The sequence below is a fragment of the Asterias rubens genome (genome assembly GCF_902459465.1).
Source record: "Asterias rubens chromosome 8 unlocalized genomic scaffold, eAstRub1.3 super_scaffold_89, whole genome shotgun sequence".
NCBI classification, from domain to species: Eukaryota; Metazoa; Echinodermata; class Asteroidea; order Forcipulatida; family Asteriidae; genus Asterias; species Asterias rubens.
Window position 1 is genome coordinate 1481842 of NW_022985693.1, and position 27442 is coordinate 1509283.

The 27442-nt window shown below is 37.5% G+C and overlaps 2 protein-coding genes across 2 annotated transcripts; one reads left to right on the forward strand and one right to left on the reverse strand.

The window, feature by feature from the left end:
* The first annotated feature begins 21 nt into the window (after window positions 1-21).
* Window positions 22-5265, forward strand: LOC117305534 (spermatogenesis-associated protein 4-like). The gene is made up of 6 exons (XM_033790410.1): window positions 22-264; window positions 1371-1500; window positions 1822-1940; window positions 2407-2569; window positions 2772-2967; window positions 3332-5265. Exons 1-6 carry the CDS (start codon window positions 188-190, stop codon window positions 3499-3501), a joined length of 855 nt encoding a protein of 284 aa, XP_033646301.1. The 5' UTR covers window positions 22-187; the 3' UTR covers window positions 3502-5265.
* A 99-nt stretch (window positions 5266-5364) lies between these two features.
* LOC117305533 (WD repeat-containing protein 17-like) lies at window positions 5365-26752 on the reverse strand. The gene is made up of 25 exons (XM_033790409.1): window positions 26647-26752; window positions 22835-23445; window positions 21129-21540; window positions 20415-20666; window positions 19591-19898; window positions 19267-19435; window positions 19032-19123; window positions 18547-18629; window positions 18137-18223; window positions 17651-17815; window positions 15815-15967; window positions 14994-15193; window positions 14392-14525; window positions 13833-13958; window positions 13336-13491; window positions 12907-12971; window positions 12267-12600; window positions 11780-11922; window positions 11387-11498; window positions 10563-10701; window positions 9942-10044; window positions 9654-9755; window positions 9059-9169; window positions 8263-8443; window positions 5365-7910 (listed from the first exon to the last, which is right to left on the reverse strand). The coding sequence occupies exons 2-25, from the start codon at window positions 22946-22948 to the stop codon at window positions 7791-7793; spliced, it is 3861 nt and encodes a 1286-aa protein (XP_033646300.1). The 5' UTR covers window positions 22949-23445; window positions 26647-26752; the 3' UTR covers window positions 5365-7790.
* Between the last annotated feature and the right edge of the window lie 690 nt (window positions 26753-27442).

Sequence of the window (27442 nt, forward strand, 5' to 3'; positions counted from 1 at the left end):
GTGCAGACTTCCGTCGTCAAGGCACTTTCGTGTAAACAACGAACGGGGATCAGACAGTTAGACGGGATCGCATATAATTATAATACGATTCGACGAGACACTGAGCACGAGTGCTGGCTGCTGCTTGTTTATGACTTCATTTTTTGTGATCAAAAGCATTATCTAACTCGATATTTGTGTTGGGAAAATGACGGCACTTCCAAGGGAAGTTTTTAAGTGGCTACAGAGCCTCGATCTAACATTTCCCATCAGAAATATTCGAAGGTGAGTCCGATCATGTTTTCTTTTTAACCAATTAAATGGAGGCTGGTCATCTCGCCACCTAGCTAGCAAGCTCGCCACCAACAAAGTCGCCCCCTGCAAAGTCGCCCCCTAACCGGCTCGCCCGAGTTGTTACAAAGTCACCCCCTGACAATGTCGCCCCCAAACAATGTCGCCCCCTAGCAAAGTCGCCCCCTGACAATGTCGCCCCCAGCCAATGTCGCCCACAGAAAATAGTTAAGGGTTAGGGTTAGTTAGGGTTAATAGGGTTAGGGTTAGACCTTCCACAAGCACATTACTTCATACAGAATTTTTTCTGAAAATGTTTTAACTATATTTGGGGGCGACTTTGCTAGGGGGGCGACATTGGCTGGGGGCGACATTGTCAGGGGCGACTTTGCTAGGGGGGCGACATTGTTTGGGGGCGACATTGCCAGGGGGCGAGCCGGGTAGGGGGAGACTTTGCAGGGGGCGACTTTGTAGGTGGCGAGCTTGTCAGGTGGCGAGATGACCAGCATTCAATTAAATAAGTAAAGAAAAGTGTCGGTGATCAGTTGATTAATCGTGTTCACGTACTAGCGAAATTGTACTTGACCATCAGGGATTTAGGCCCATGATGAGTAGGCCTAACTGCTTTTTAGTCTTAACTGTCAGTCAATAAAGGATGCTTGCTTTTGTATTGTGTTAGTTTTTAGATAGCAAAACAAAATGCTGAACCTCCTTGACCAAACCTTCATCAACTCAATGCATCATCATGCATTGATTTGAAGGTTTGAACAATCAATGGAGGTTCAGCGTGGTCAGACAAATTGAAATATAACGGTTTAATGAATGTTACTGTGTACTGTCTGTCACTGTTATATTGTTGTACAGTGTGTGCACTCAGGTAGGCTACCCTCATTTTTATGGTCAACTCTGTAAATCCAAGGAGTCAGAGAGTTGGCCACACAACCATCACTTTATCAGTAGGCTAAAGTTTTGGTGTAGAATTGGCGGTGCATATATTAAACTAAGTACAATTTGAAGTGGAGTCAATCAATGTTTATTATTAATAAGTATTTTGATAATCTGTATTTTGTATTTATAATGATATTGTATTTTGTTTTCAGAGATTTCTCCAATGGCTACATCGTGGCAGAGATCTTTTCATGGTACTATCCACAAGACATTCAGATGCACAATTATGATAACTGCAATGGTCTACCTGGCAAAGTAGGAAACTGGTCTCAACTTCAAACAGTGAGTTGTGTTTTTGTAACTCAGTATTATTAACACTTTCTATACAACACCTGATTGATATGCCAGACCTTGATAATGTATATTTCATTTTTGATGCGATATGATAGACTCCTTGGGACTTTGTCGCTACACCAACTCAGAACTTGGTCGCAGCCCTCTTTTTTCCCCCTGTCCAGCATTAGGGTCCTCATCTCCACATTGTCACGGAGGCCAACATCCCGCAGCAAAGTGGCAATGAATGTGGTTGGCCTCCGTCCCCTTCTATTTTACCTATTATTATGCCATATACCTAATCTGTACATTTCTTGTACTTCTTTATAGTTTTTTAAGCGGCGAAATATTGAGATACCAGAAGAGTTAATGGAAGGGACACTACACTGCAAGACAGATGCTGCTGAACTTCTTGCACAATATCTCTACACAAAACTCACCAATAGAAAGTATGTCATCCTGTTTGTTATTCATTCCAAAATAAAGAAAAAACAAGCGCAATTTTGAAATTTGTCTAGTGTCTAGGCCTGATGCTTTGTATTTGAAAGGGCAAGGGAACCACTGAATTTTCTCCTTGGTAAAGGGCACCTCTGTGAGAAAAATAAAATTCAACTTTTATTTTTCAAAGGCACAAAGTCAATGACCTCTGGTGCTGGAGGCTAGAGGTTGCCTATGTTACCTCCATGAAGTATCGGTCCCGAGTCTACTCAATAGCAAGATACATGTACATGTATTTGGAATGTGTGAATCATGAATCTGTTTAGTTGTAGTTCTACATTTTAAAATTTCTATATAAGCATGGGAGCTTGGTAAATGCATTTAAAAATGCTTAATGGCGATTCTTCCACTTCATTTTTGTCTTCTATTAATTGAATACTTTTTATGTTAAACTCGTCTGTCTTTACTTTTGTTCAGAGTGAAGCGGCTTGCCCTGGACTACGACATTGATTTTACCGATCACTCTTACCAGCTGAGTTTGCCGAAGCATGCACGTTCTACTGCATCCACCTCAGTGAAAAACAACTTGAAGATTACAGAATTCCTTACTGCACCAAATATCATCACGTGTCAACAAAAGGTATTTCATGCTAACATTGTGTTTCTTTAATTTGGTAGCAGAAACAAACTGTATGTTAAAACGGCCCGAGCGTCACTGAGTGAGGGATACCTGGCTATATAAGAAGCCACTAAATTAGAAAACAGAAATTTCTTTGTAGTAAAACAACAGCCAATACACGATGAAGCTTATTTCATTTCATGACTTATCTTGAATCTGACAGGCCCAGGAGATTATTCATAAACACATACAGCATAGACAGGAAGAGAGGCTTGAAGAACCAGATCATTTTGATATAAAGCCATCTATTGGTCAACGATGTGTTCGACGGCCACCACCAGCCAATACCTACACAGGAGAGGGCATGGGTTGGAAGGACCAATCACAGGCAGCCAGTCGCATACCCAATACATCATCAAGTAGGTTTGTTTGACTATTATTATACAGGAAACAAATCGTTATTGAAATATCACAAACATATAGTAAACAAAAAGACACAAAATGATCATGTTGACAACTCAATAAGAACAATAACAATGAAGACTTGTAAAGCACCTGCATCCACCAAAAAGGCGCTTGCTCATGAGACAAAAGAAAGGGACAAATGAGTTTTGAGGGCAGTTTTAAATGATGATGTTGTATCAAAGTGAATTGCTTAGCCGAGCTAATGTGATTTGTTTTATTTCCCTATGAGAGAATGCGTACATGAGAAGTGTGTACACAGATTCATCAAATTGCCAAAACTATGAAATAACTTTTAACAATACTTTTCATTTTCTAAAGGGAAGCCCAGTCCTGATAAACCATCCACAGTGAGGTCACCTGTAGGCAACAACGTGACCTTCAGAGAGATTCAAGTTGGCCAACTCGACCACACCTCCCAGCCAGCAGTACGACCTGTTGCTAGTCTCTCCTCAAGTCCTGTACTTCCACCTATCAGTGGCAGATCATGATGAATATTCATCCCATTGTCTACTCAGTCTGCAGAATGGACTAGGCCTGGGCGACTAGTGTTTAAGTCGTGACTATTGATTGCTAGTGAAGTTGCGTCTGCTGTTTTTTAACTATTCCGTTAATCGTGCTGCCACAACTACTTCAAAAATATACAAGACTTCCTGCTCGGTGAACCAAAAGTGTTGCTCAAGACTATTCACAACAACATAATTTTCTTATCATGAAGCACAATCACACATCAGTGACACAATCCTTCAAGCCTTGCATCGAGAATTTTACTTTTGCAACTGCGGCAAATAATTTGCCGCAATGCATCTTGGAAATGAAAAATTAGTCCCGACTACAGTCCAAACTGCGACTATTTGAGGCGTGATTAGTCGAGTAATAAATTTCACTAGTCGTCCAGGCTTAGAATGGACCTTATGCATTGGATCATATGGTGGTCATCACACCATTATCTCAGAGGCAAAACAATGCTGAATTACGCTCTTTTACCTCTTGCTCAGGGCGCCCTGCTTTAAAGACATCATTATGCTGAAGGTCTTAGGCAAGTTGTTTTTGCAATTTATATCAGCAGGTGTAATCCAACGATATCAGCCATGCTAGTATCAATTCTGAAAGACACACCACAAAAGGTGTCATGTGTCTGTGATTTATGATTTCATTATCGGTTACTTTGATTCACTTTGACTATATGCAAAATGAAATTGTCATCCATAAAGTTTTTGATTGTTAATTTACTAAAAATAATGCTTGATCTTGTATAAAATTGTACATAACTAAATAATTACATTTTCATGGTTAGCCTGTTCCTTCATTATTGTCTCAACATGTGGGAAACAAGATTATTGTCAATTTTGAACAGTATTTTTTTTTCCATAATGTTTTATGATAAAGAAGTAACATGCTCTACATGTACAGTATATAAAAATACATTATTGTTTATTACATGTTTGTTTGTTGAAATAAAATTTCTAGCTGGATAAAAATAACATTCGTGTGTCATATTTTGTGAGTTGGTTCAAGTTATTCATAATTTATCTTTAAAATGCAGAATTCTCACTCACAGCAAATACATAGTTATCATAAAAAAGAGTTGATTTTATTCTAAAACTTTGTAATTATTACACACCAATTTAATTGCTACTTCAACAAAAGTTTACAATTGATGGTCCAGTTTGGACACTTCTTCAGGCCAAACCACTTTGGGTAGACTTTCTACAAAATCAGAATCTTTGATAACAAATTTGACAGAAATTTAATGACAAGACACCAAATTATTTATGATTACCAAAGGCAAACTTAAGACACACTTGACATGTACATGTAGTATGCTACATAATCGATCATGGTAAAATAATGATTCATCAAACAATTTTAATTGAACTGTTAAATCAATTTGACACTTCATGATCATGTATTAAGTAAGTTCTTGTACACAACACACTCGGATACATTGTACATATATACCTAAAGATAACTTCCTTGAGCAATTTCTCTGAGTTTCATACATTGCTGCCCCAAAATACACAGGAACAAAACAAATCGATGGGGTTGGTTCTTATCTATTTAAACACTCTAAAAAGGATAAAATTGGCATTTATTTAAATAATAAACAAGAATGTTGACTGGCATAAATCCAATCCATGTATTTAATTAACATAGTTTGGTTATTTCAGAGAAACATTTCAGTTAAATCTACCACACACAAAATAAAGTCTCAAACTTTTACCTTAAACAAAGGGGGAAAAAAGGGGGGGGGGGGAAACACTTTAAAATCTGCATGTTTTTAAAATCCTAGGTGACTGCCTAGTGAAACACTATGCAATCTAAAATATTAAATATTAGCACAATTCACTTAAAGATCCCCACAACATAAAATCCAAATATTTGAAATTGAGAAATTGAGCTGATTATTTTTCTTGACACAATCTTTTAATATCCTTATAAGAGCAAGATGTGCTTTACCCATGAATGAAGAAAAAGAGTAAAAGCAAATTGGTAAAAAAATTTGTCATTCCAAAAATACAACTACACGTAACTTGTTCAAAAGGAAACCAATTGGATTTCTAATTTGTCATTCTTCGGGTAGGCAATTGCCTCTGTTGTGCAGATTATTGCGTTGGTGCCCTTTACCAGGGACGAAACAAATTGTTGCAATTGCCCTCTCAAAAAGCTTCTGGCCTGTAATTTTGCTTTGGTCAACTGTTCTAGCAGATGACCTTGCAGACCTTTTCCTTTAGTGAGATTAAGGATTGTGCAGGAAGGTAAACCTTAACACAATCCAATGGCTTGATTTATTGCATTCAATTACATAATTATTTTCTATGCTTTCAAAATTCAAACAGCTTTTAAGAAGCAGAGCCTATTATTGTTCTGTTTACAAAATCATTTTTGGTTAATTCTGGTACAAAATGAATTAAATATACAGTGAATATAAACAACTAATTACATATTTTACACTTATTGATAAATGGGGGTTATTTCATTTGATCGTTGTTTACAATTACACAATTAATCTTAAGATGAAAAAATAATTTGAGAATTTGAAATGATTTTTAAGAGCAAGAATGATCTTAGCCTGCGGTGTTAAAAACTGGGACGGTATTTAAACCAGATACAGCAGGCTTTGCCTTGTGTTTATCATAAAATATAAGAAGCAAATACATGTAAATGTATGTTTTCCATTAGTGCAGTAGTTTTACTACGAAGAAAAATATCTAACATGGCACAAAGTAACTAAAACACAGAAAATATATAATTTGATTTATAATTAAAACCATTAACAACTTAAGACAAAACCAAAAAGGTGTGAAAATAGTAATTTTGGCGCCTTTTAAATAAAGAAAACCTGCATAAAAACAGCTACTTGAGCGGAATTGTTATCACAGGAATTCTATTTAACCGTATTATGTATTTTGTTATAATTTCAATGTTATTTTGATACCTGTGCACTTCTGAATTGTTTGTGTACACTTCTGCCGATGACTGCGTGTGTCAAAATGACAAGACTTTGAGGTCGTGTGTGGGATGTGCTACCACATATGACGTTACATGAGTGATGACGGAGAAGTGTATTCAAATCAATTGTTTTTGGCACAAGTGAAATCTGTTTAATCTAATATGAATTCAACTTCCTTATTGGTTGAAAACCTTTTAAAATTATTTTCAGCAAAGATCATATGTTGTCGTCTTCGTTCAAGTAAGCCATCTTTTATCTCAACCAACAAGATGGCAATAGGTCTGCATAGTTGTGCACAATATAATTTCATAATGCCCTCCATCTTTCTAAGGCTTTTATTACACAATGTAATAAATCTAATTAAGTACTTAACTCTACCCGTACTTCAATTAACTTTATGAATAAAACCAGACAGATTTTGTGGGCGGATTGTAAAAGAAATTTGAATATAAATATCTATACTATAGTTATTACTTCACAGTCAATACTTATAACAACAACACTTAATTCTTTATCAAAAAATATTCTTGAATTAAATTTAATATAACCCGATTAATAATTACATCTTGTTGTATTTTCATTTCTCTGTGAATACATATAATGATATCAAGCTACATTTGTTCAAATTATACTTATTTTGATCCATTATGACATATTTATTGCCATTTGTTCATCAACGAACTTCTTAAATTTGAAGTTTAAATCCGAGTATAAAGTACACTTTACTGAATGACATAGTGGTCAAGTAGAAAAACACTATTATGTCATAAGTGATTTCAAGAAACAGATCATACAGGACAGGAGTGAAGTCTTTGAATGGGCTAGACTGTTTTCGGTTTGTGAAAGATTCAACCATTTTGAAGAGACATCAAAGCCATTAAATAGACTTTTAAAAAACCCTGATCACTCCAAGAAGACTGTAATGCATGACATGATTGTTAGATGGGTTTAGTTAGGTGCCCTTCACATTAAGGCATTGAGGGGAGTGAGGCATTTAGGGGAGTGTGGTATTTATGGGAGTGGTGGCTGCAGACCATGTAAGCAGCGATGAGTTTTTACTTGCACATTGTACATGCGCACCCCTGCACCGCTCATGGACAAGAAGTCCCTCTGCATCCAGACTTATGAATCTTACTGAGTACTAAAGTAGAATTAGGTGAGGTTTGCGGTAGCACTCTGTAGAAATCTCTATTGAGTAGTGTTGGTTCAGAACCAACGTCTACTCAAAAGCGATTAACACATGGTGTTACGGCAAACCTCACCTAATAATATTCCAACCATGCAAAGTTTCAACTCCTACCTAAGTGGGTTTAGTTCTTTTGTTCTTTAGTACGGATTAATGGTTGCACCCGTTGCTAGTGGTGAGAATCGGTTTACTTTAGCCCACATCAGGGCATCACTCAAAGCAATCACTGACTTTCCATCCTCCAAGAAAAATACAGGACCCTGAAATATCAAATTATTGAAGAAAAGCAAATCATAGACAACATTACACAAATGGTAATGTTCTTATAGTTTGTTGACCCCAAAGTCATTGCATGCTGAGTCAAGGTCATTGCGTACTTAGCCGAGATAAAACTGCGACCATTCATGGTGAAAGCATAAAGTATTCGTGATCCCGAAAGCAGAAGAATCTCACGCTAGATATGGTGTTTTTAGATGTAAACTAACAACTTGCGTTGACTTATACATATGTAAATTGACAGTGTGTTACAAATCAGGTTATCGGCTAGAGCTCTATTCATTCTGTATGTTATCATATTGTTTTAAGTTTGATTGTTTGATTTTAAGCACCTACCTGAATCCTGGAGCCAGTTAGCAGAGATAAATGAACATCAGAGTGGCTCGGTAACTGCGACCCGGCAACCACATCAATACCACATTCTAGCTTAGTGTCTTCTGATCCAACTCTCTGTATCAAAGTGTTATATACAGACCCAAGAGATTCATTGATGGGTTTGCTGTCTGACAAATTCTTTCTGTTTGGAAAATAATAGAGAAAATAGAATTAGCTATTGCAAACAACTTTCCAACCAAAAGGACCCAGAGTATAAATGCAAAAAAAAATAGTTAATGGTCTGATGTTTTGACCCTAGCAGAGTCTTTCTTGAAGGCAAAAACAATATAGACTATTTGTAAATTAACTTTTGATTCCAAAATGAATAAAATTACAAACTCATGTAATGCTGATGCAACTTGTTTTGACATGGATACTTGCTGTTGCCACAGACATGGATCTCAATACTTGCTTACCATCAGTCTCATTACTAAATTCTCAGCGGTGTATTACAAGGCAAGAAAACAAGGCATGTGAAAGCATTCTTACATGTATTCAACTTAAGACTCCAGCCTTCGATTTCACCAAACTCTTCCTATCTAAGGACTTGGGATGAGTTCAGTTCCATAACCATAGCAGACATGTAGGACACATCAAACCCATCCTAATTTAGGACAAGTTATTCGTTCTTACTCGAGATTAATCCTAGCGTTTCGTGAAAATAGCTGCGGTACTCTAATTGAGGGCAAACAGTTTTAAAATTTTACTTGAGATTTATTTGGTCACATGAGAATATGTTAATGAATGGGAATCTTACCCTTCTTCATACTGCGTGTGTGCCAGCCATGCCTTCTGCTCTAACTTAAGCTGCTCTTCACTGAGTGGAACTGAAATATCTGCATCTAGTCCTTTCCGGATCAACATAGTCCTACAAAATCACAATCAAGATATCTTTGAATAAAGTAACTAAATTAAAACACAAAAACCAAGGCAGTTCCTCTAAAAATATCCAATGTAAAACACAACAATTAAGTGACACAAAAACAAAACGAAAAACATATCTTCTTTCTCTTTCGTTTGATCTCTGGACCAAGGTGAACATTGAACGCAAGTAAATTGGTAGTTTAGTGACTTCAAGCCACTTCATGGTATCCTCATCGAGGTCTCTGAGTCCCTGTCCGCCCTAGGGTAGTCTGACGTCAGGGCAGTCATGAATGATGGCTGATGGTTTGTAGGCTGTCACACTGACACAAACTTGAGCTGGTAGCTCCGATGCTATGGAGGAACGAGGCATTACGGCCCCAGGCAGTATTAAGGCAATGAGTTAGACCCAGGCCCTCTTATGAAGATCCCAGCCCGTAGGTCTGAAAGATTGAGTTGGGATTCTTTTAAATAACATTGTCTTAACTTACATAGATTGTTGCAAGAGTGGTATGACAATGCTGTTATATCCTCTCCGTATAGCCAGTAGTCCACCAAGATAAAAACTCAATATCAATAGCTCAGTCCTCTCCCTGAAACGCACCATACATGTTTATGTATTAAATTTAAAACTAGTTTTTAAAGGTTGTCAAAAATCTACTATCCTTCAGTGTTACATACGGAATCCAAAGAGACCTCAGTATGTTGCTACACACCTATAGATTATTTATAAATCTGTAATGTATTTATTCAAACTAATGACATGAGACTGCACTTACTTTGTAAGACTCTGTTGCATCAAGACATCATTTCGTATACTAGTCAGTAGCTTGATCATTGGCAACACTTCTTGCAATGTCCAATTTCTTTCACACATTTTATCTTGAAAGTCAAAGGAAGAAAAACACTATTAAGTATATCATTCCTACAATGATGATAATCATAAAATATCAGAAAAATCATACTGTTTATAAATGGTTGAGATCCATGTCTGCTGGAGTGTCGTGGCCGAGCAGATAAGAGAACCGGACTCAAGCTCTGGTGTTTCTCTGGGTTCGAGAGTCGTGACACTTGTGTTCTTTAGCAAGACACTTAACCATCATTGCAGTGTCCTTCAGATGGGAAGTAAAGCCATTGGTTCTGTGTGTTGTGTAATGCATGTAAAAGAACCCAGTGCACTTATTGTAAAGAGAAGGGGCTTGCCCCAGTGTTCCTGGTCTGATCGGCAGCATATTGCACCACAGCACCGTGTAAACCATTACATGGAGCTCTAAAGGAATACGTGGCTCCATATATTTTGCAGGAAATAATACTGAGCGCTTTGATACGCCCCTAGGGGTGTGATAATTTCGCTATAAGAACCTAGTATGTTTATTATTATTCATATAAAACCTATCAACCTGTAATCTTGGTAAGTCCCAGCTCCAGTGCCCTCTCTGGGGTCGTTGATAAGAGATAATACTTCACACATTCAACGTCTCCATTGCTCTCCAACTCCTGGGCTTTGTCTTTACACTTAGCTCTGTTAGGAAGTGCAGCCTAGATGGAAGCATAGATCTTAATGTATAGTTAATCAGTCACTCAAAATGGAAAATGAGTTAAAGAAAAATGATTGTGTATGACATTTTTTTGAGAGAAGCAAGGAAGAATGGAAATGGTAAGCTTGGGCGATATCAATTTATTTTATTCACGATATATCGCCGACAATATATCTCGATATTCGATATAATCGCGATTAATTAAATTTGACATCATCAGTCTTCAAACTCCAAGTGAAAGTTGTAGAAGAGACAGTCAAAGCATAAGAGAGGTGTTCTAATGACCTATTCTTCTGGTTTTACTCCAAACATATGGGGTGCAAAATGTCTCAGCTAGCAAATACATTGTGATATTGCGATATTTAATCGATATTTAAAGCAATATATCGCGATATATCGATATTTCGATTAAAACCAAATCGAACCGATATCGAAATCGTTTTCAAATTAATATCGCGATATTCCATAATATCGTGATACCGCCCAAGCTTAGGAAATGGTCCAGCAATATTGTTGATTTTATAACTGTATAAAGAGGGAATAATTTCAGCAAAAAGGGAAAATGAAATTTATCAGAATAAGACAGGGAAAGATTAAAACTCATGCAACGATTCTGTATTTTTTAGGAAAGCATTGATAAAGCCACAAAACCAGTGCTTGAGTAACACTTAAAGCCACCCCCATACCTTCTGATGGAGATAATCTATTTCAGCGCTACTCGATACACATTGTGCACACATCTTCACCATCGAGTCTTCACCGTCCGGCAATGTAAAGAGTAAATCAATCCCAAGGTCCCTGCATATACAAAGAGGAACAGAGATGGCGCACATTTGATGTAATTATATGACCAATAAGTTGCGTAAAGTTTCGTGAAATCAGCTGCAGCTCTTTTCAGAGCCAACACTCGAACAAAAGAGATTAACACATGGTTGTACTCGCAAGTTTACTATTTATTTATAGTTTCTACTTACATATGACCAATGTTTAATTGGAGCAATCGGTCAGGACAGAAACAATCACTCCAGGGAGTTACATTTTAAACACAGAAGTTTTGTTTTAAGAAAAGCATACTTTACCATTTGCCTAATTTGGCACATCTCAGAGCAAGAAAGTTTGTTGCCATGGCAATCAGGTCAGGATGTTTGGTGCCCTCTATTGCCCTTCCAATACTGATGGCTAACTCCAACTCATGACCTCTAATGAGTTTAGACAAGGCACACTAAGGAAACAAAAAAGGGAGACACAAATAAATCAAAAATAAAATTTCTAAAAATTTCTTTAAAAAAAAAACTGGTCTGGGCAGAAGCAGGGAATTCTGCGCTTGCGTCAAGCTTATTTTATGTGTTAGGAATTCTGGCTTGCGCGCTTGCGTACTCCACGCTACTGGGCATTCTCAGCTAGCACAGAAATTTGACGCTTGCCCAACAAGCAGAGAATGGTGACCGCAAGCGTGTATAAATAGAAAATAAATAAATAAATAAAATAAGCGCAGAATTCTGCAGTAAGCAGAGCCATGACATTTGGCCCTGATTAGTCATCGTGTTTGGTTCTGTTGCCGCTTACCCTTGTATTTCCCACTGCAAGATGACAACATGCTGCCATGATTGGGCAGCCATCTTGGAAATATCTCTCTGCCAGAGTACAGCTGATATCATTCAAGAGTCTAATGTTGTCTTCAGAAGGTTCCTGTATGCCATTTTGATCTTCACTTGGTATACTGTGCTGAGCATGCTCAGTAGTTGAGATACCGTTCTCACATGCGACTTGTGCAACTAGCATGGCATCTTTGAGTTGGTTGTGACGGTTGAAGTATTTGGTGAGTTGCTGGATGTTTCCAGTGGCAATATAATAAGGCACACAATCATTGCTACTTTCAGAAGCGAGATAATCAGCATATCTTAAAACAGAAACAAAGAACAAGCAGGCATTTTAAGATATTTATAAGGACAAATGCAAACAAAGGTCCTAGCATGATTTACACTTGACAAAGAAAAACATCCAGAGGCCGATTTCACAAAGAGCTAAGACTGATCTTAACTGCAAATCAATCGAAGTTGCCAAGTAAAGTGTGATGACACAATACAAATCACTTTGGTGATACTGACAATTTGTCTTTCAATGTGTTTTATTTCTTTGTGCCCTTGAACTCTGGACCTAATAATTTCATGTGTATATTTTAATTATAATAATGTAATACTCTTACCTTTCAGAGAGCTTTCTCCAGTATTCCATAGACACAGCAGGAGCGACAGATAATGCTTTTTCCCACTACAGAATAAAGAAACAATGTTTTGATGAGTTTAAAAATGTGGGACTTGAACCAGCGAGCTCCGGATTAACGTATGGACTGTAAAGGGTTAAATCTGTTTCAGCCCTAGGAGTAGGTGGCAACGGCCTCTGAAAAAAATAATTGTAGCCCACACCTTGAAGTAGCCTTCAGGCCTTGTGTGTCAGGCGACTTGCATAAAAAAAAATTTATAAAAAAATTTAAAAAACGAACCAGCGCTCTACCAACTGAGCTATCCAGCCACATGTTGGCGGTCTCCCTGTTAGTCAATATCTCAGTTTAAATATGTGGTTTAATTTTTTATTAATTCTATTATAAGTGCTTATGATTGTCCCAAATTCTCACCTCATGTATTTCAACCATAAGCTCACAATATCTCTGGACTTGACCAAGACGTATGTGAATACTAGCAGCCTCTCTAAGCTTCTCTTCTTTAACCTTAGCACCAGTCCCCGATGTGTTTCTTACCATTTTCACCATCTCTAACTCTTGAGCTTCTGACTACAAATCACACATCAAAACAAATACAAAAACTTTTGATATGCAAGTTAATAAACTTTACACAGTTGCCATTTTGTATATCTGCTCTGAGGTCAAATGTGTCAAAGAAATAATATCAATAATAATATGTGACATTTCTATAGTGCATAAAGCTAAAGCCTCTATGCGCAAGACACAACATAAAACAATGAAATGAAAAAATTAGTCCTTAAAAGTCTATAAAACATTCCAATAACGAAGGTGTAATAAAGTGAAAAGCTCTTTAACCATAGAATTTAATCAAAATATGTGAAAAGCATACACACATCTAGAGGGAAATGCATAAAATATCACAAACTTACGGCTTTGAACTTGACAAGATGTTTAGCATGCAGGATGCCCTTGCTGTAGTCTTCTGCTAGCAGACTATCATCTTGACCATTCAGTACAGATACTAACTCCCACAGAATCTTGGATCCACCAGGTGGCTATAAAAGCAAACGGGTACACTATGGATAATCTATTGCATTAAGGCGTTCAATTGAATAGAAACAAACTCCCTTTTCTTTGCAACTTCACCATAACCATACTATAACCAAGCCTAGTACTTAAGCAGCATCCAGCATTTTCCCGAAGATGATCAGAGCATACTGATCACAACTTTGAGTCGTTAACCACCGATTATTTTCAGAACCAACACTACTCAAAAGAAATATTCACATGGTGTTCACGAAAACCTCTCTTAGTTATACTTAGTTATACAAATCCTACATGCAACCATACTGGTTTGTTTGTTTGTTGTTTAGATGAGTTTCCCGTCAAGGGAACTCAGCAAACTCCCACATAGGGGGATATAAACACTGATCTCGCTCATACAGGCATTGGCTTAAACTGAACTAAATAAAAAGAAGGAAAACTTACTGAGAAGAGGTGGGAAAACCATCTTAAGGCAACACTATGATCTAAATCCCCTTTGTATTGTTCCAACTTCTGTTTCAGTTCACGTGACACACGACCAGCCATGACCGTAGATGTGCTCATTGCCATGGAATGCTCTGTACAATCAAATAGAGATTTTATGTCAGATCTCTGAAATCAGCTTCAAGGAGTTCATCTCGCGAGTCACTTTGCATTGGTAGGTATAGTTTGGTCAAAAGGTTGTACACTTGTAAACACACAATGTTGTATCTCACTCCATTGGATTAGTGCTTTAACATCTTTTGAGTTTTAAACAAAGATATTTAGTTTTACTTATTTTATTCTTTATAAAACTGGGTAAAAATCAACTAAGCATGAACGATATTTTCCACTGATGCCCAGTTGCATCATAACCTTCTTGCACTGTGAGGAACAGTTTGTGCAGGGTCATTACTCATCATAATATGACCTTTGTATTGATGAGAATTTAAAACAACAGCTCCATCTGAGAGAAAGTAAAAATATCGTTCAATATTTCACTCTGAACTTTTGGTGCTTGTTTCCTCAAGCCCTCTATTATAACATGACTATTTCCTAGCACCTACCTACAGTACCAACAATCTCAGCCCAAGGTCTCTTTGCAATGATGCTCAGCTGCATCTTAGTCACAAGGGGACACAGAGACCATATCCTAAGAGTTGAATCTCGCGAGCAAGAAGCCAAAATGAAGGGACGGTTAGGGTGAGATGTCAACCCATAAACATCTGCTCCGTGGTCTTGGACCTTGTCAATGCAGGCTCCATCCCTTATGAACAAAATTAAATCTCTAACGTCACAATGGTAAAATTAAACACAACCACTTTGATAGCACATTGCCGACGAATATAACTTTACTTAAATTAATGCAACATACAAAGGTTTTTCCACACTCATGTCGTAGTTGAGTTAGGCTAATTAACAACATTATACAAGACGAGCGGGATGCCGCGCTTCGCGCGGCAACCCCGCTAGAAAGCTCGACGTAAAAATGCTGCAAGTGTAGCGTTGTGTACAGGGGAGGGCTAAAGTGGCTGGGCAGGGTCACAGTACAAATCACTGTGGCAAACAACCCATCCTAAGTTAAGACGAATCTTAGTGCTTTGTGAAATCGTACACTTGTCCATCTTTTTTCCGTTTCGGCATTGTCGATCCCATCCATATTTTCCAGTTTCCAGCGGATCCCGATTGTTGATTATTTTCTGTCCTGTATAGTTTTCAAAATATACCGCTGTATTTTAACTAGTAAGCAATCCACAGATTGTCAGTTCTCTCCGGAAGTTTCAGGAGGAAAACCTACCAAGTACCAAGTATCAAAATCTTTAACATCAGAATAATTCAAAGGTAAAGAATTGATCAAAGAGTCACAAAATGCAGAGCCACTACCAACCTTGTATCCCAGACTCTAATGGTGTAATCCCAACTGCCTGATATGAGTAAGTATGGTATCTCTGGGTTCCACAGTAGGCCTCGGATTGGTGCTCCATGGCCAGCTAATACTATAACACAGCTGTCTTGAGTGTAGTCCCACACTCTGATTGTTCTGAAGAATATGGAAAGTTATAAAGTAAAACTTAGTGCGCTGCTTTACAATCTTCAACATTAAACAATAGCACTCCGCACTAATGCATCCGGATCTCAGACAAAAATCCGAAAACTCACTAACAAACGTACGTGTCCAGGTTTACGCTCTTTGCTACCCTAAGTGCAGTGCGGCACGTTAATGATACGGTGATCGCACATAAGTGATTAATCAATCAATCAATAAAACATTTATTTCCACATTCACATCACAAGGAGGCATCATCCTAAAAGCCGAGGCTTGTGGCGGACGTGCCCGTTACAAGATTACAGAACAAAACAGGAAAACAGCACTAAATAGACAAATAAATAAATACATACCACTATGGTAGATAACTGCACAAAGGTTTAACCATGGTTAAACAATGTAAATATAACTATGAAGCAGAACATGTATGTGAAATAAACAAAGGGACAGCAATTAAACAAACAATACAAATTAGAAAACATAGACGAGTAAGTATAGGTAGGTAAGTAAGTAACGGCTAAGCCAACTACCAGTATAAGCAAATCGATCAATTATGTTGGGAATTTAGTAAAAACGTTTTCAGTCGGTATTTAAACGAGCTAATTGAGGGGCAATTAGCAATTGGTGGTAGAAGATTATTCCAGTTTTTTGGTCCAGTGAAAGAAATTGTGTGTTGGGAAAGAGTTGATCTAATAGGGGAACATGCAATTTAGCTGACGACCTAGTATTGTAATCATGTACAGTGCTGTTAAAAACAGAAAAAAATTGAGTAATGATTTAGGAAGTTGGTTGTTTACAAACTTATACATAAAAACATCTTGCTGAAATACATTTATATTCATAAGAGACAATAGCTTATGTTTCTTAAACAAGGGAGTGGTGTGCTCGAGAAAGGGGGCCTTGCATACAATGCGAATAGCCTTTTTTTGAAGTTTAATCAACTTATCCAGATTTGACTTGTATGTATTGGCCCAGATAATGTTACAATAAGAGAGGTATGAAAGAATAAGTGAACAATATAAAGTACGCAGAATGCTCGATGGGAGTGTATACTTCAATCTACTCATGATACCAATATTTTTTGATATTTTGTTTTCTAATTCTTTGATATGGATGTTCCAAGAAAGACATTCGTCAATATAAACCCAAAGAAATTTTGTATTAGTCACTCGCTGTATGGGCTCATTATTAATTTTAACTTGACAATTACGTAACTTCAATTTCTTTTTACTTTTTGAAAAAGCCATAAATGTACATTTCTTCGAGTTGAGTGACAGTCTTTTAGCCTGGAGCCAAATTGATACTTTGTCTAATTCAACATTAAGTACATTGATAATAGTTTCTACATGTCTGATATCACTGATGGAATCTATCTATCTATCTATGCTGGTACTCATCTGACAGTCGGACATTTTGAGCAAAAGTGTCGTCATTAGTGTGGAGTGCTATTTTTATATAATTGAAAAGTTATGACAAGTTATGACAATTGGTACAAATATGGTGTTCATTCCATACTTTGGGAAAATAACTCAATATGAGAGTTTATCAGTACAAAAGAATGAAGGTAACAAAACAAAAAGCGCATAAGTGTACAAAATAACTCCCATATGTCTGTCAATTTGAACATAATTAGACAATAAGTGGTACCGCAAAATAACCTAGAAAATAGTCTGGTACCTGTCATCTGATCCACTGCACAGAATACCCTCCCGCAGTGGGGACCACTTCACATTGAATACTTTGGCTGTGTGCCCCAGAAAAGCTTTCAAGGGTTGTTCTGTTGCTGTGGCAACATAGAACACTCTGACTTTACCATCGTCACAGCCAGTAGCAATCATGTCTCTGAAGGAAAGAGAAGAGAGAGATAACAATTAATAGTTCTTATAATTACAAGCAACCAATTTGAATGAGTTATGTGTTTCAATTGGAGAGTTTTGTACATGTAATAACGTCAGGCCATTAACTAGTTTATGCATGTAATAATAAAATGACATCATCTCACATGCAATGAGTCTCTACCAAGACTACAACATCACCATTTTCTTTTGGCTATAGCAGCTCAGTTGGTACGTCTTCCACTGTACACAAAGTTACATGGTTAGACTTTAGTCCAATGCATTGGACTTGTGAGGGTCGTAAGTTCAAACTAGTACGCGTACTTACTTGTTGTTAGGGCTCCAATCACAACCAAACACAGCAGCAGGATGCTTGTATTTTTGTAGCAACTTCCCATCTGCCTCTCGTACAATACTACACACAGATACACAAATAAGAAGATTACTAAATAAGAAAATAGAATTAGCATTTGTAAACCGCTTACTGACCCAAAAAAACACAATAGTTAATGGCCTGAAGTTTGACCCTAAGCAAAGAACCTTCGAGAAAGAATCTGCTATTAACTTGTTTGTTTGCAACATTACCACAACAAAAATTCTTTATGATGTAGGTTAAAATATACAAGGCCAAATGAAACTTCAACATTAAATAGTGAAAAGCATAATAGCAGTATGACAAAACTTGCAGCTTTAATCTCTTGAGTAAGCCCATCAGACCTGAATGTTATGCAAACTTACCAATAGCAGTCCCCTCCACATGAGGCTATTCTCTTTGGATCTTTCTGATTCCAAGCCACAGAATAAACACTGTTCTTTCCATGCTGCAAATAACCACAAAAGTTGATAAGTACAAGTATTTACACGAGAGCCTTGGCTACAATGTGTACATGGTGTCAAGGCCAAGTGGTTGATAGCACCGGATTCAAGTTCTGGTGGTTAAGAAATTTGGGTGTGGGTTCTAATCCCAGTCATGACACTTGAGTCCTGGAGCAAGATGCCTCTATAATTGCTTCTCTTCACCCAGGGGTCCTGCAAGGGTAGTGGTTGATATTGTGTATGGCAAAGCTTTTGGAGCGCTACGGCAGCCTGGGCTGTATACCGAGTAAGATGAAAGGAATGTTTTAGGCCCAATTACCAGTACTAGCTAAATGCCATTAGTACAGTATTGTAAGAACTAGACATTAACATTATTCAAATTCATATAATTTGGAATCATAACAAACCTCCATAAATCTCTTCAAGATACAGCCCTTGGACAGATCCCAAATAAAGACGCCATTTTTAGAGGATCCAGCTACGATGCAGTTCAGGTCAGCTGTAAAAATAAAGAACATGCAAACTCTTCAAAAACAACAATATGACAGGCCCCTGCTACCAAGCAATAGTTGGACATGTATGGTGATGATCATACAGAAATGAATGGTCTCTAAACGTAATCAGTTTGGTCTCTGATCTTACCTGGTGCCCAAGACAGTGAATAGAGAATGCCTTCATTTCCCGGTGATGTCTTGACAGCAGTGAGTGTATTAATGTCCCATACCTTCATGGTGCCATCAAATGAAGCTGTGGCAATCAAATCAGGATCATCTGGTTTGAACTTACAATCAAATATTGTCTCAACATGACCCTGTGGAGAAGAATTGTACACACAAATTTTCACTCAAACTGTTGTGATTTTAAGAATTTTTTACAATATTTTAGCAAATATTATTGTTTACACTGAACCATGTGCTAAAACACTAACTGCTAATTACATCACTGTTAAATCAGATATTTTCTTACCAACTCCCTTAGGAAATCCCATCTCCTCTTCCCGAAATCGTACAGTCCCACTCCCCCATCGAGGAAAGTGCAAACTGCATGACCTGGTGGTAATGCATATGAATTTAGGGTGGTAGCACTCGGTGTCGGGGATGCTTGGCTTGTAGAGGAGATATCTCTGTGGAGGGGAACATCCGAACTGTTTGGGGTCATATTGAGAGATGTACTGAAGACTTTGAGAGAATGGAACCCCATCTTCTTGAGGCTAAGGCTTTGGATTGGTGTGGATTTAGAGACACTCCATAGTCTGAGCACTCCACCATTAGAATCTGATTGGAATAACAAGATCTATACACATTATACTGTTTGTTGCAAACTAAATGAAAGCTTGAAGTGATGTCCATCAACACAAAAATAAAAACCCACAAAAAACACAATTCTTGTGTTACGACATTTGTTTTGCAATCAAATGTGATCCAGTCATCTATAAAGTGAACTAAAGTGAAAAAGTATTCTATCTATTAAGTGATTTAAACAAGTGAATCATGACTCTGCCAAAATGACTTGGGATCTAACTGGACACAAGTGACCCGAGACTCGGCAAGCCTATATATGCCAGAACATTTTCTCCTTGATAAAGGGCACCCTACAGTTGTCAATTTCTACTGGAGCATTTTAAGGGCATCAAAGCAATGACCAGGGGGCATGGAGGCACAGAGACAATTGCCTTCATTGCCTCCCTGAAGTATCAGCCTTACTCGGACTCAACACAGGCGACTGGACTACAACACTGCCTAGAGATGACCCACTTTGACAAACAGATTCAAGTCACGCTTAACACTCACCTCCAGTAACAAACATTCCAGGTGCCGATGGTACCCAGGCCAATGTCTTGACTGCAGCAATTGCATTAGGCATCTCAAACTTCATGAAGCACATGCGAGACTCACTATCAACCATTCGTACACCACATCTTAGATTGGCAATGAGAAGATAATCATCTGATAGATGATCCCACTCAAGATCAATCACAGGGTCATCCTCATCTGAACCATCAGTAGAGTCCGGTCTCAAGACATGCTTGTAGGACTTATTACCTGGTAGTTGATAAAATTAATTGTATTAACTTTATTCAGACAACAATCACCTTGCTTACAAATAATCAGCTCTTTTCACACTGTACTTCTTATACCCTTAAAATACAGCCCTGGGGAGGCCCCTGGGATTTGTTATAAACCTGTGGAATACACCCCAGGGAAGGCCCCTGGGATTTGTTATATCCCATGGTTGCGCTGACGCACTTTCACACTGTGTTCCAATTCCAGGGGGTTCTGGTCCCACGTTTCAAGAATACACCAGGGTATTACAGGAGCAGGGGTTGCCTCAAGGAATAGAGTTATATTCACTGGTGTGAAAAGGGTTATATTGAGATCAAAGCGGCTTTAGGTGAGGCTAATGGAAACTTGTAATCTTTGTTTGCATTATTATCGAAACTCAAAAAAGCTTGGAGTTTGACCAATAACCTTCTTTTAATATTCTTCATGTTAATTTTTGTGTACCTGCGTTGAAGAATGACAGACTTCCGTCTGCATGACCAAACACAACCTTTTCAACTTTCTTGTGGTGCCAACGAAACTTGTGGATATCTGAAGAAAATCCCTGGGCCTCTTTGTGAGGCGACACCTCTTTCCCTTGCGTAAAATGCCACATCATGAGTGGTCCCCTGCCTTTAATATAGGTCAGTGAATCCTTCTCTAGCAGGCACCAGTCTATACATAAAGGAATGAACTTGGTGCATTCAATCATTGAGAGAACACACTGTTGAGCAACGTCCCATAGGAACAATCGGTAGTCACAACCCCCACTGGCAAATACATCAGGTTTGCGTGGATGCCACATGATAGATGTAACTGTTTTCTTGTGTTCTGACATGATGGCATACAGTTTAAACTCATTCAGTTTTCGGTCGAGCTGGAAATAAATACAAACAAAATTGTAAACAAATTATGTGCTAACTGCTTCAAATAAATGTTGCATTAAATAGAAAGGCGCTAAAACACTGTATCCATATAGAGTGTTTAATTAGAAAGAAAAAAATCAATATTTAGGTTGTAATTATTATACTTCATCACACAGTTGTTCAGTAAGATCATATCGTTATTGATTTGTCCTTCCCTTAATTATATGTACAGTAAAAAAATTCCAAGTAAGCGGAACATTATACCAATAAGTGTTGTGTATCCTTTTACAGTGTAAATATTACAGTAAGACAGAATTAATATAATATTCATTAGAGCTATAATCACATGTATATCCATTATCCCCAATCATAAAAAAGCCATTTAGTCATAAAAGGAGCCATTGTACCCTGAAGGACGTTAACAAAACATGACATAAAATGCAATGTAGTTCACTGTTACATATTGTACAGAGTTACATGTACAAATTAACATACGCAGAAACAACTGTGTAGTGAGCAAGTACATTTGGGATATGAAAATGTAGTTTGTCAATAAATCAGTGCAATAATGAGCACCGTTTGCATTCATGCATGGTCAATGTGGCCTGCTACCATTCAATGCCTACATGCTGTCTTATATTTACATTCGGTGTGTTTCTTTGTATTTTGGTTTATACTTCAACTGATGGATCAATAAGTAATTTTCTCATACACCTGGGACTCTTGGCCACCCCTAATTATCAACACACATTTCTAATAGTTGTGAGCAGGGCATTGGTTGTCTCTTAGCAACTGTAAATATACAGCATACATCGTCTATTCAAGCACTCATCTGGCCCTGACCCCTTTTGGTTCAATGTAAACCTTTTGTATACTGACTTCCATCAATACACTTCATTATCCTGTAGATTCATGAAAAACGTATTAGCCCGCTATTTTGTTTGTTGCATGATATCTCAGGCAGCTGACTAAGTGACTTAGTTATATATAAATTGATGAAAATTGTACATGTATGCTCCGACTAAAGTAGTAGGTTTTAAAAAATACTACTTGTGTTTAAAAAATGTTAAAGGCAAAATGTTGTAATTAAAACAAATCTTTATAAAAACAAAACAAAACATTTGCGTTTGTTTTGACTTGATATTTGAGTTTGGAGTTTGCTCGGACAATGATTGAACACACAAAAGCATTGAACTGCATTCAAGGACAAGGGAAACACTTTATACGCCTTCGGCTTGCTGGCAGCAAGGCGTAAAAGTTCAAAATTAGTAGAAATAACGTCACACATCCAATAATTGCACTTACCTGATAAACATAAATTGCAAGAGTTGCACAATATGCATATCTATCTCCACTTGCAGCCACTACATCACTATTCCAGGGCTGGCACCCTGCCGATAACAATCCCACTTGCTTCATTGTCAATTAGTTCAAAGGTACAGACAAGGCGTTCAAAGTTTCCTTTTTTGTGTTTTGGGCCCAAATTCAAGATAAAACGTTCTCAGGGCGCACTTGAAACCATTATTATTCCTGGAGAGAAACACATTCTGAAGAAATCCTCAGATGACACAGGCAGCAATGATGATCCATCATTTGTATTATCACCTTTTGATTGAGTCTCTCGCCACCACATAGCTGTTCAGCAATTTTGATTATGAAGATGAACAAAAATATGACAATTGTTCTTCAGACTATGATCAAACAATTCCTAATCATTGTTTGGTAACATGCAGTGTCCGTAAGGTTGGGTGCTGATTGCTAATTTCAAAGTCTATGCACCCATGATGTTGAGACTAAGATGTGCGTTTGGTTCGAAGTGGTTTAGCTACATGTATACAATACAGAAGAATGGAGGAGAAACAGGTAGACATCATAGTACAAGCTACCAATGCACTCATCCATGAAGTGACGTACTTCTGTAAAGGGTAAACAAGACAAAATAAACCAATATTATTTAATTAGGGCTGTAGATTACAGAACATTTGCATCTATGAAATGAAAACTGGGCATGCATGAAAGTTATTTGCTATGCATGTAATTATTTAAAAAGAATAATGGATTAGAAATTTGCAAGGAATGTTTATTTTGCCTTGGTGCCTTTGAAATTCTCCAAAAGAAATTGACAATTTCCTCATAGGGTGCCCTTGGTGTCCTTGCCCTTTCAAAAACGAAGTACACAGGTCTGATAGGATGTATTATTATATTTTGAATGGGCATTGCATAATTTGCATTATTGTGGCATAAAGGTTTATAAGAACACAATGCAAATGACCTCTCTGCATCGATAGTGACAGACAAGTAAAACAGCTGATCAATCATTTCAGCCCAAGACATTGTCATGATATTAAAAATGCATCCAGAAATGAACTTTGATCAGCAGCCCTTTACTAGTTAGCAATTGCAGTAGGTTTTATGGTTGAATGTATACGTCAGAAATGATTTGGTCATTGACAGCAAAATAAGGAAAATGAAACACACCTGAGCCCGGGAGATAAGACGGAATACAGTGTGTATCTTCTTGCAAAATCAAGATCAAGAAAGTGATTATGCAGAATACAAAATTGTGAAGAAGTATAGGAAATCATAAACAGTTCCCTCGGGTGATTTATGGAGAATTTTACTTCAACTGATTTTCTATTATTTCAGGCATAGGGGCCTTTTGGTTGTAAGAACTTTATTACACAACCAGGACGTATTGTCACAATTGCTAGCATTACAACATTATTCAGTAAAGATTTGTAATGTGTTGAGATAATTACTTTGCTTCAGTGTTTTATTAAACATTTTCCCAAGGGAAATGTGGAAGCTTCTCAAAAAAATGGTATACAAAATACATAAATTCATATATAAATTTAACTTTCTTACAAGCATTTATTTCCTAATTTAAATTATAATTTTAATCAAAACAATTTTATTTCCCAATGTTTAGATTATCTTTTGAATGCATAAATTAATGCAAAATAAACTGTGTAAAAACACTGTAAAATACTTCTACCTTTTTTAATATATAATTTGCTGTTTTTTAAAGAGGTTTTTGAATTGAAACAATACTGCAGGACTTTTTTCCTACTCAGCTATATTTTGTATGCTTATCATTGTTATGATGTTAATATAGCACTCTAAACCATCACTCAGTGACACTCATAGCACTCCAACATTCAGTATTTTCCCTGCAAGGTATGTTGAGCTACGTTTAGTCAGACTGCCACATTTTTACTTATTATCCTGGGTTTCCTAATTATTCTGGGTTTTCAATCCGATACCACCTGACCCACCTTTTAACGAGGCAATTTCAGTTTCAGTTCATAAACTGATGAAAACCTTGAATTTGCAGTTCAAATGATCATTCTCTAAATACAGTGGTCACATATTTTAGGTGTGCATGCACAGTCACTTTTGTTTTCAATCACAAATATCATTTAGAGAGGAAGTTTCTAAATTCTATGAAATTTAGATACACTAATATTAGTAAAAGTATTGTCCATTCTAGCCACACTGTCACTCTAGGTTAAATAACTTTATAAATAATACTGTGATGTAAACCTCAACGCCAAATTTTTTGAAGTGCTTTAAATATGAGAAATGTAGGGCCTACATCATTTTGAAGAATCGTATGAGTATTATTGTTGTCACTAATAATTTTTCAGCAATTCAACAGTTATTTTCAAGTGAAATAATACAATAAAAAAAGTGAAATAAGGTCAAAAATAGTTTCTGAAAATTTATCCAAGTTTTTATCCTGATTAAATAAAATAGTGTTTTGGTTTTCTAGCGGTTTGAAGTGTGCTGGATAATCTGCACAATGACGGGAAAACAATTTTTCTTTTGTAATAATATTCCATTTTTTTAAGGAAACTTTCTTTCCATTTTAGAATGTGTGCAGTTTGGGGATTCAGAGACTAGTTTGCATGGTGTGTCAAACTGTTGTTAGGAGTACAACCAGTGGGTCTAAGCACCCCTCCATGTTTTATGAGTAAGACTTATAATTAAGAGAGTAAGCCCCAAATTAAAAATTATTAAAAATATTTTAGTAACAATGCAAAAACTGATTGAATCTAATTCTTATTAACAACAGTCACATTCACAGACCAAGATGAATCTGCCCATGTAGGGTTGCACTCCTCCATTCTATACAATATGAGACATGTGCAGTGCCAGTTATTAATTAGGGGGGTTGTACTAGGTAGTAGGAAAAGGATACATCAACTTTTAACCAAGTGAGTTCAGGAAAATATTGGGATAACTTTTTCACTCATGTTTAGAAGAGTTTGCGCCATACGAAAACTTTTCCAAATATTGATACCCCATCAATCGTGCACGTATCCATTCATCTGGAATGCTGTAGACGATAGCAGAGCCTTATGAACCTATTACCTAGTACTACTGTAGTACTACAGTAAGGCGGGGCGACTTTGTAACTACAAAGCCTTTTACTAAAAGGTTTAGGGCATGTTGGACAGGACAGCTGGCCAGTAGAGGGGGCGAGCTTGCTGGGGGGGGGACTTTGCAGGGGGCAACTTTCTGGGGCCAGGAAGGGGGGGGGGGGTGGGGTGAGCTAACTGGTTTCGAGACAGATATAAAGAACGCACTACCTCCATCTAGCCCTGGTAGGTAGGACGTCAGTCAGTGCCACTGCACTGACATCCTGTGTATAAAGGTTCTTTACAATGCGAACACAAATTTTACTACAATTTTCTTTATCTTTTTCGCAATGGTACGGGACCTTTATACCCTGGACTCCGTCGCGTTGCCTGCAACAGAGTCGGAGGAGTCCAACCTGGGCTAATAAAAATAATATACCTCCATCCATCCTCCCTCTACCCCCCTCGCCTGCACATCCATGTTCAGATAGACATTTACATACCACCAAAAAGCAATCATATTCATTTACAAATACAATAATCTTTATTTAATAAACATTATTGCATTTGTAAATGAATATGATTGTATTTTTTTAATTAATATTATTATTAACCAACCTGCTACTGACTAGTATTAGTAAGTAGCCTGCTGTCATTGATTGTCAGTACGGCATTATTGTCCGGTGTGTTGAATGACTGAAAATGCAGGCTGTATGGAAGTAGAAATGACAGGAATAAAGATACACGAAAACTTACCAATTTCTGCAGTAAGATCTGATCTAACTGCTGTTTGCTGAATCCCTGAAAAATGCTATGATCGCCAGCAAAATAGCTCAGGCGGTACACACTGGCGCTCTTTAAAAAAAATAAACAACCATCAACAGTTTTGAGTGTGTTGTTTGTAACCCTTTTCAATTAGATAGACATACCACGCTCACTGTAAAAGGTACCATACGTTGTTCGGAACGCCGTTTTCGATGGTGCTCAGAATTTTAACACTATACAAATGCATTTTGTACTGTGATTGGTTGAGAGGTACCATCCATGGAGGAAGTATTTGGGGCGGGGCTTGGAAGAGGAGGGTATGGGCGGGGCGTGGATGGGGAGGGGCGGCGCTAGGGGCGGGGAATGAATGGGAGGGGCGGGGCGTGGAAGTAGGGGGCTTTTTGAGTGATGGTGAGAACTTATGTAGATGGTGAGAGTATTTTGACAATAAATACATTTGTCTGCCTTGCTCGAGTGCAAACATCAAGTTGATTGGCAAAGGAGAAGATCAAAGATCGTATAAGTGCCGGTAACAATCTTTGGAATAAACGAACTGCCAAGTTTTATTCTGGCATGGGTGCTACTATATCCTTACCAGCACCAAAAATAGGGGGGGGGCGCAGCAGGCATCAATTTTGGGTTACGCCTTTGATCTTTTCATGTGAAATCCACAAATAAATAAACGAGATAGGAAAAAAGGATGGAACCAAATTGCATGGTTAATTACATGGGGGTGTTACTTCAAGTTAACTTCTTCCCCAAAATATTTGAAATTATAGAATTCTGA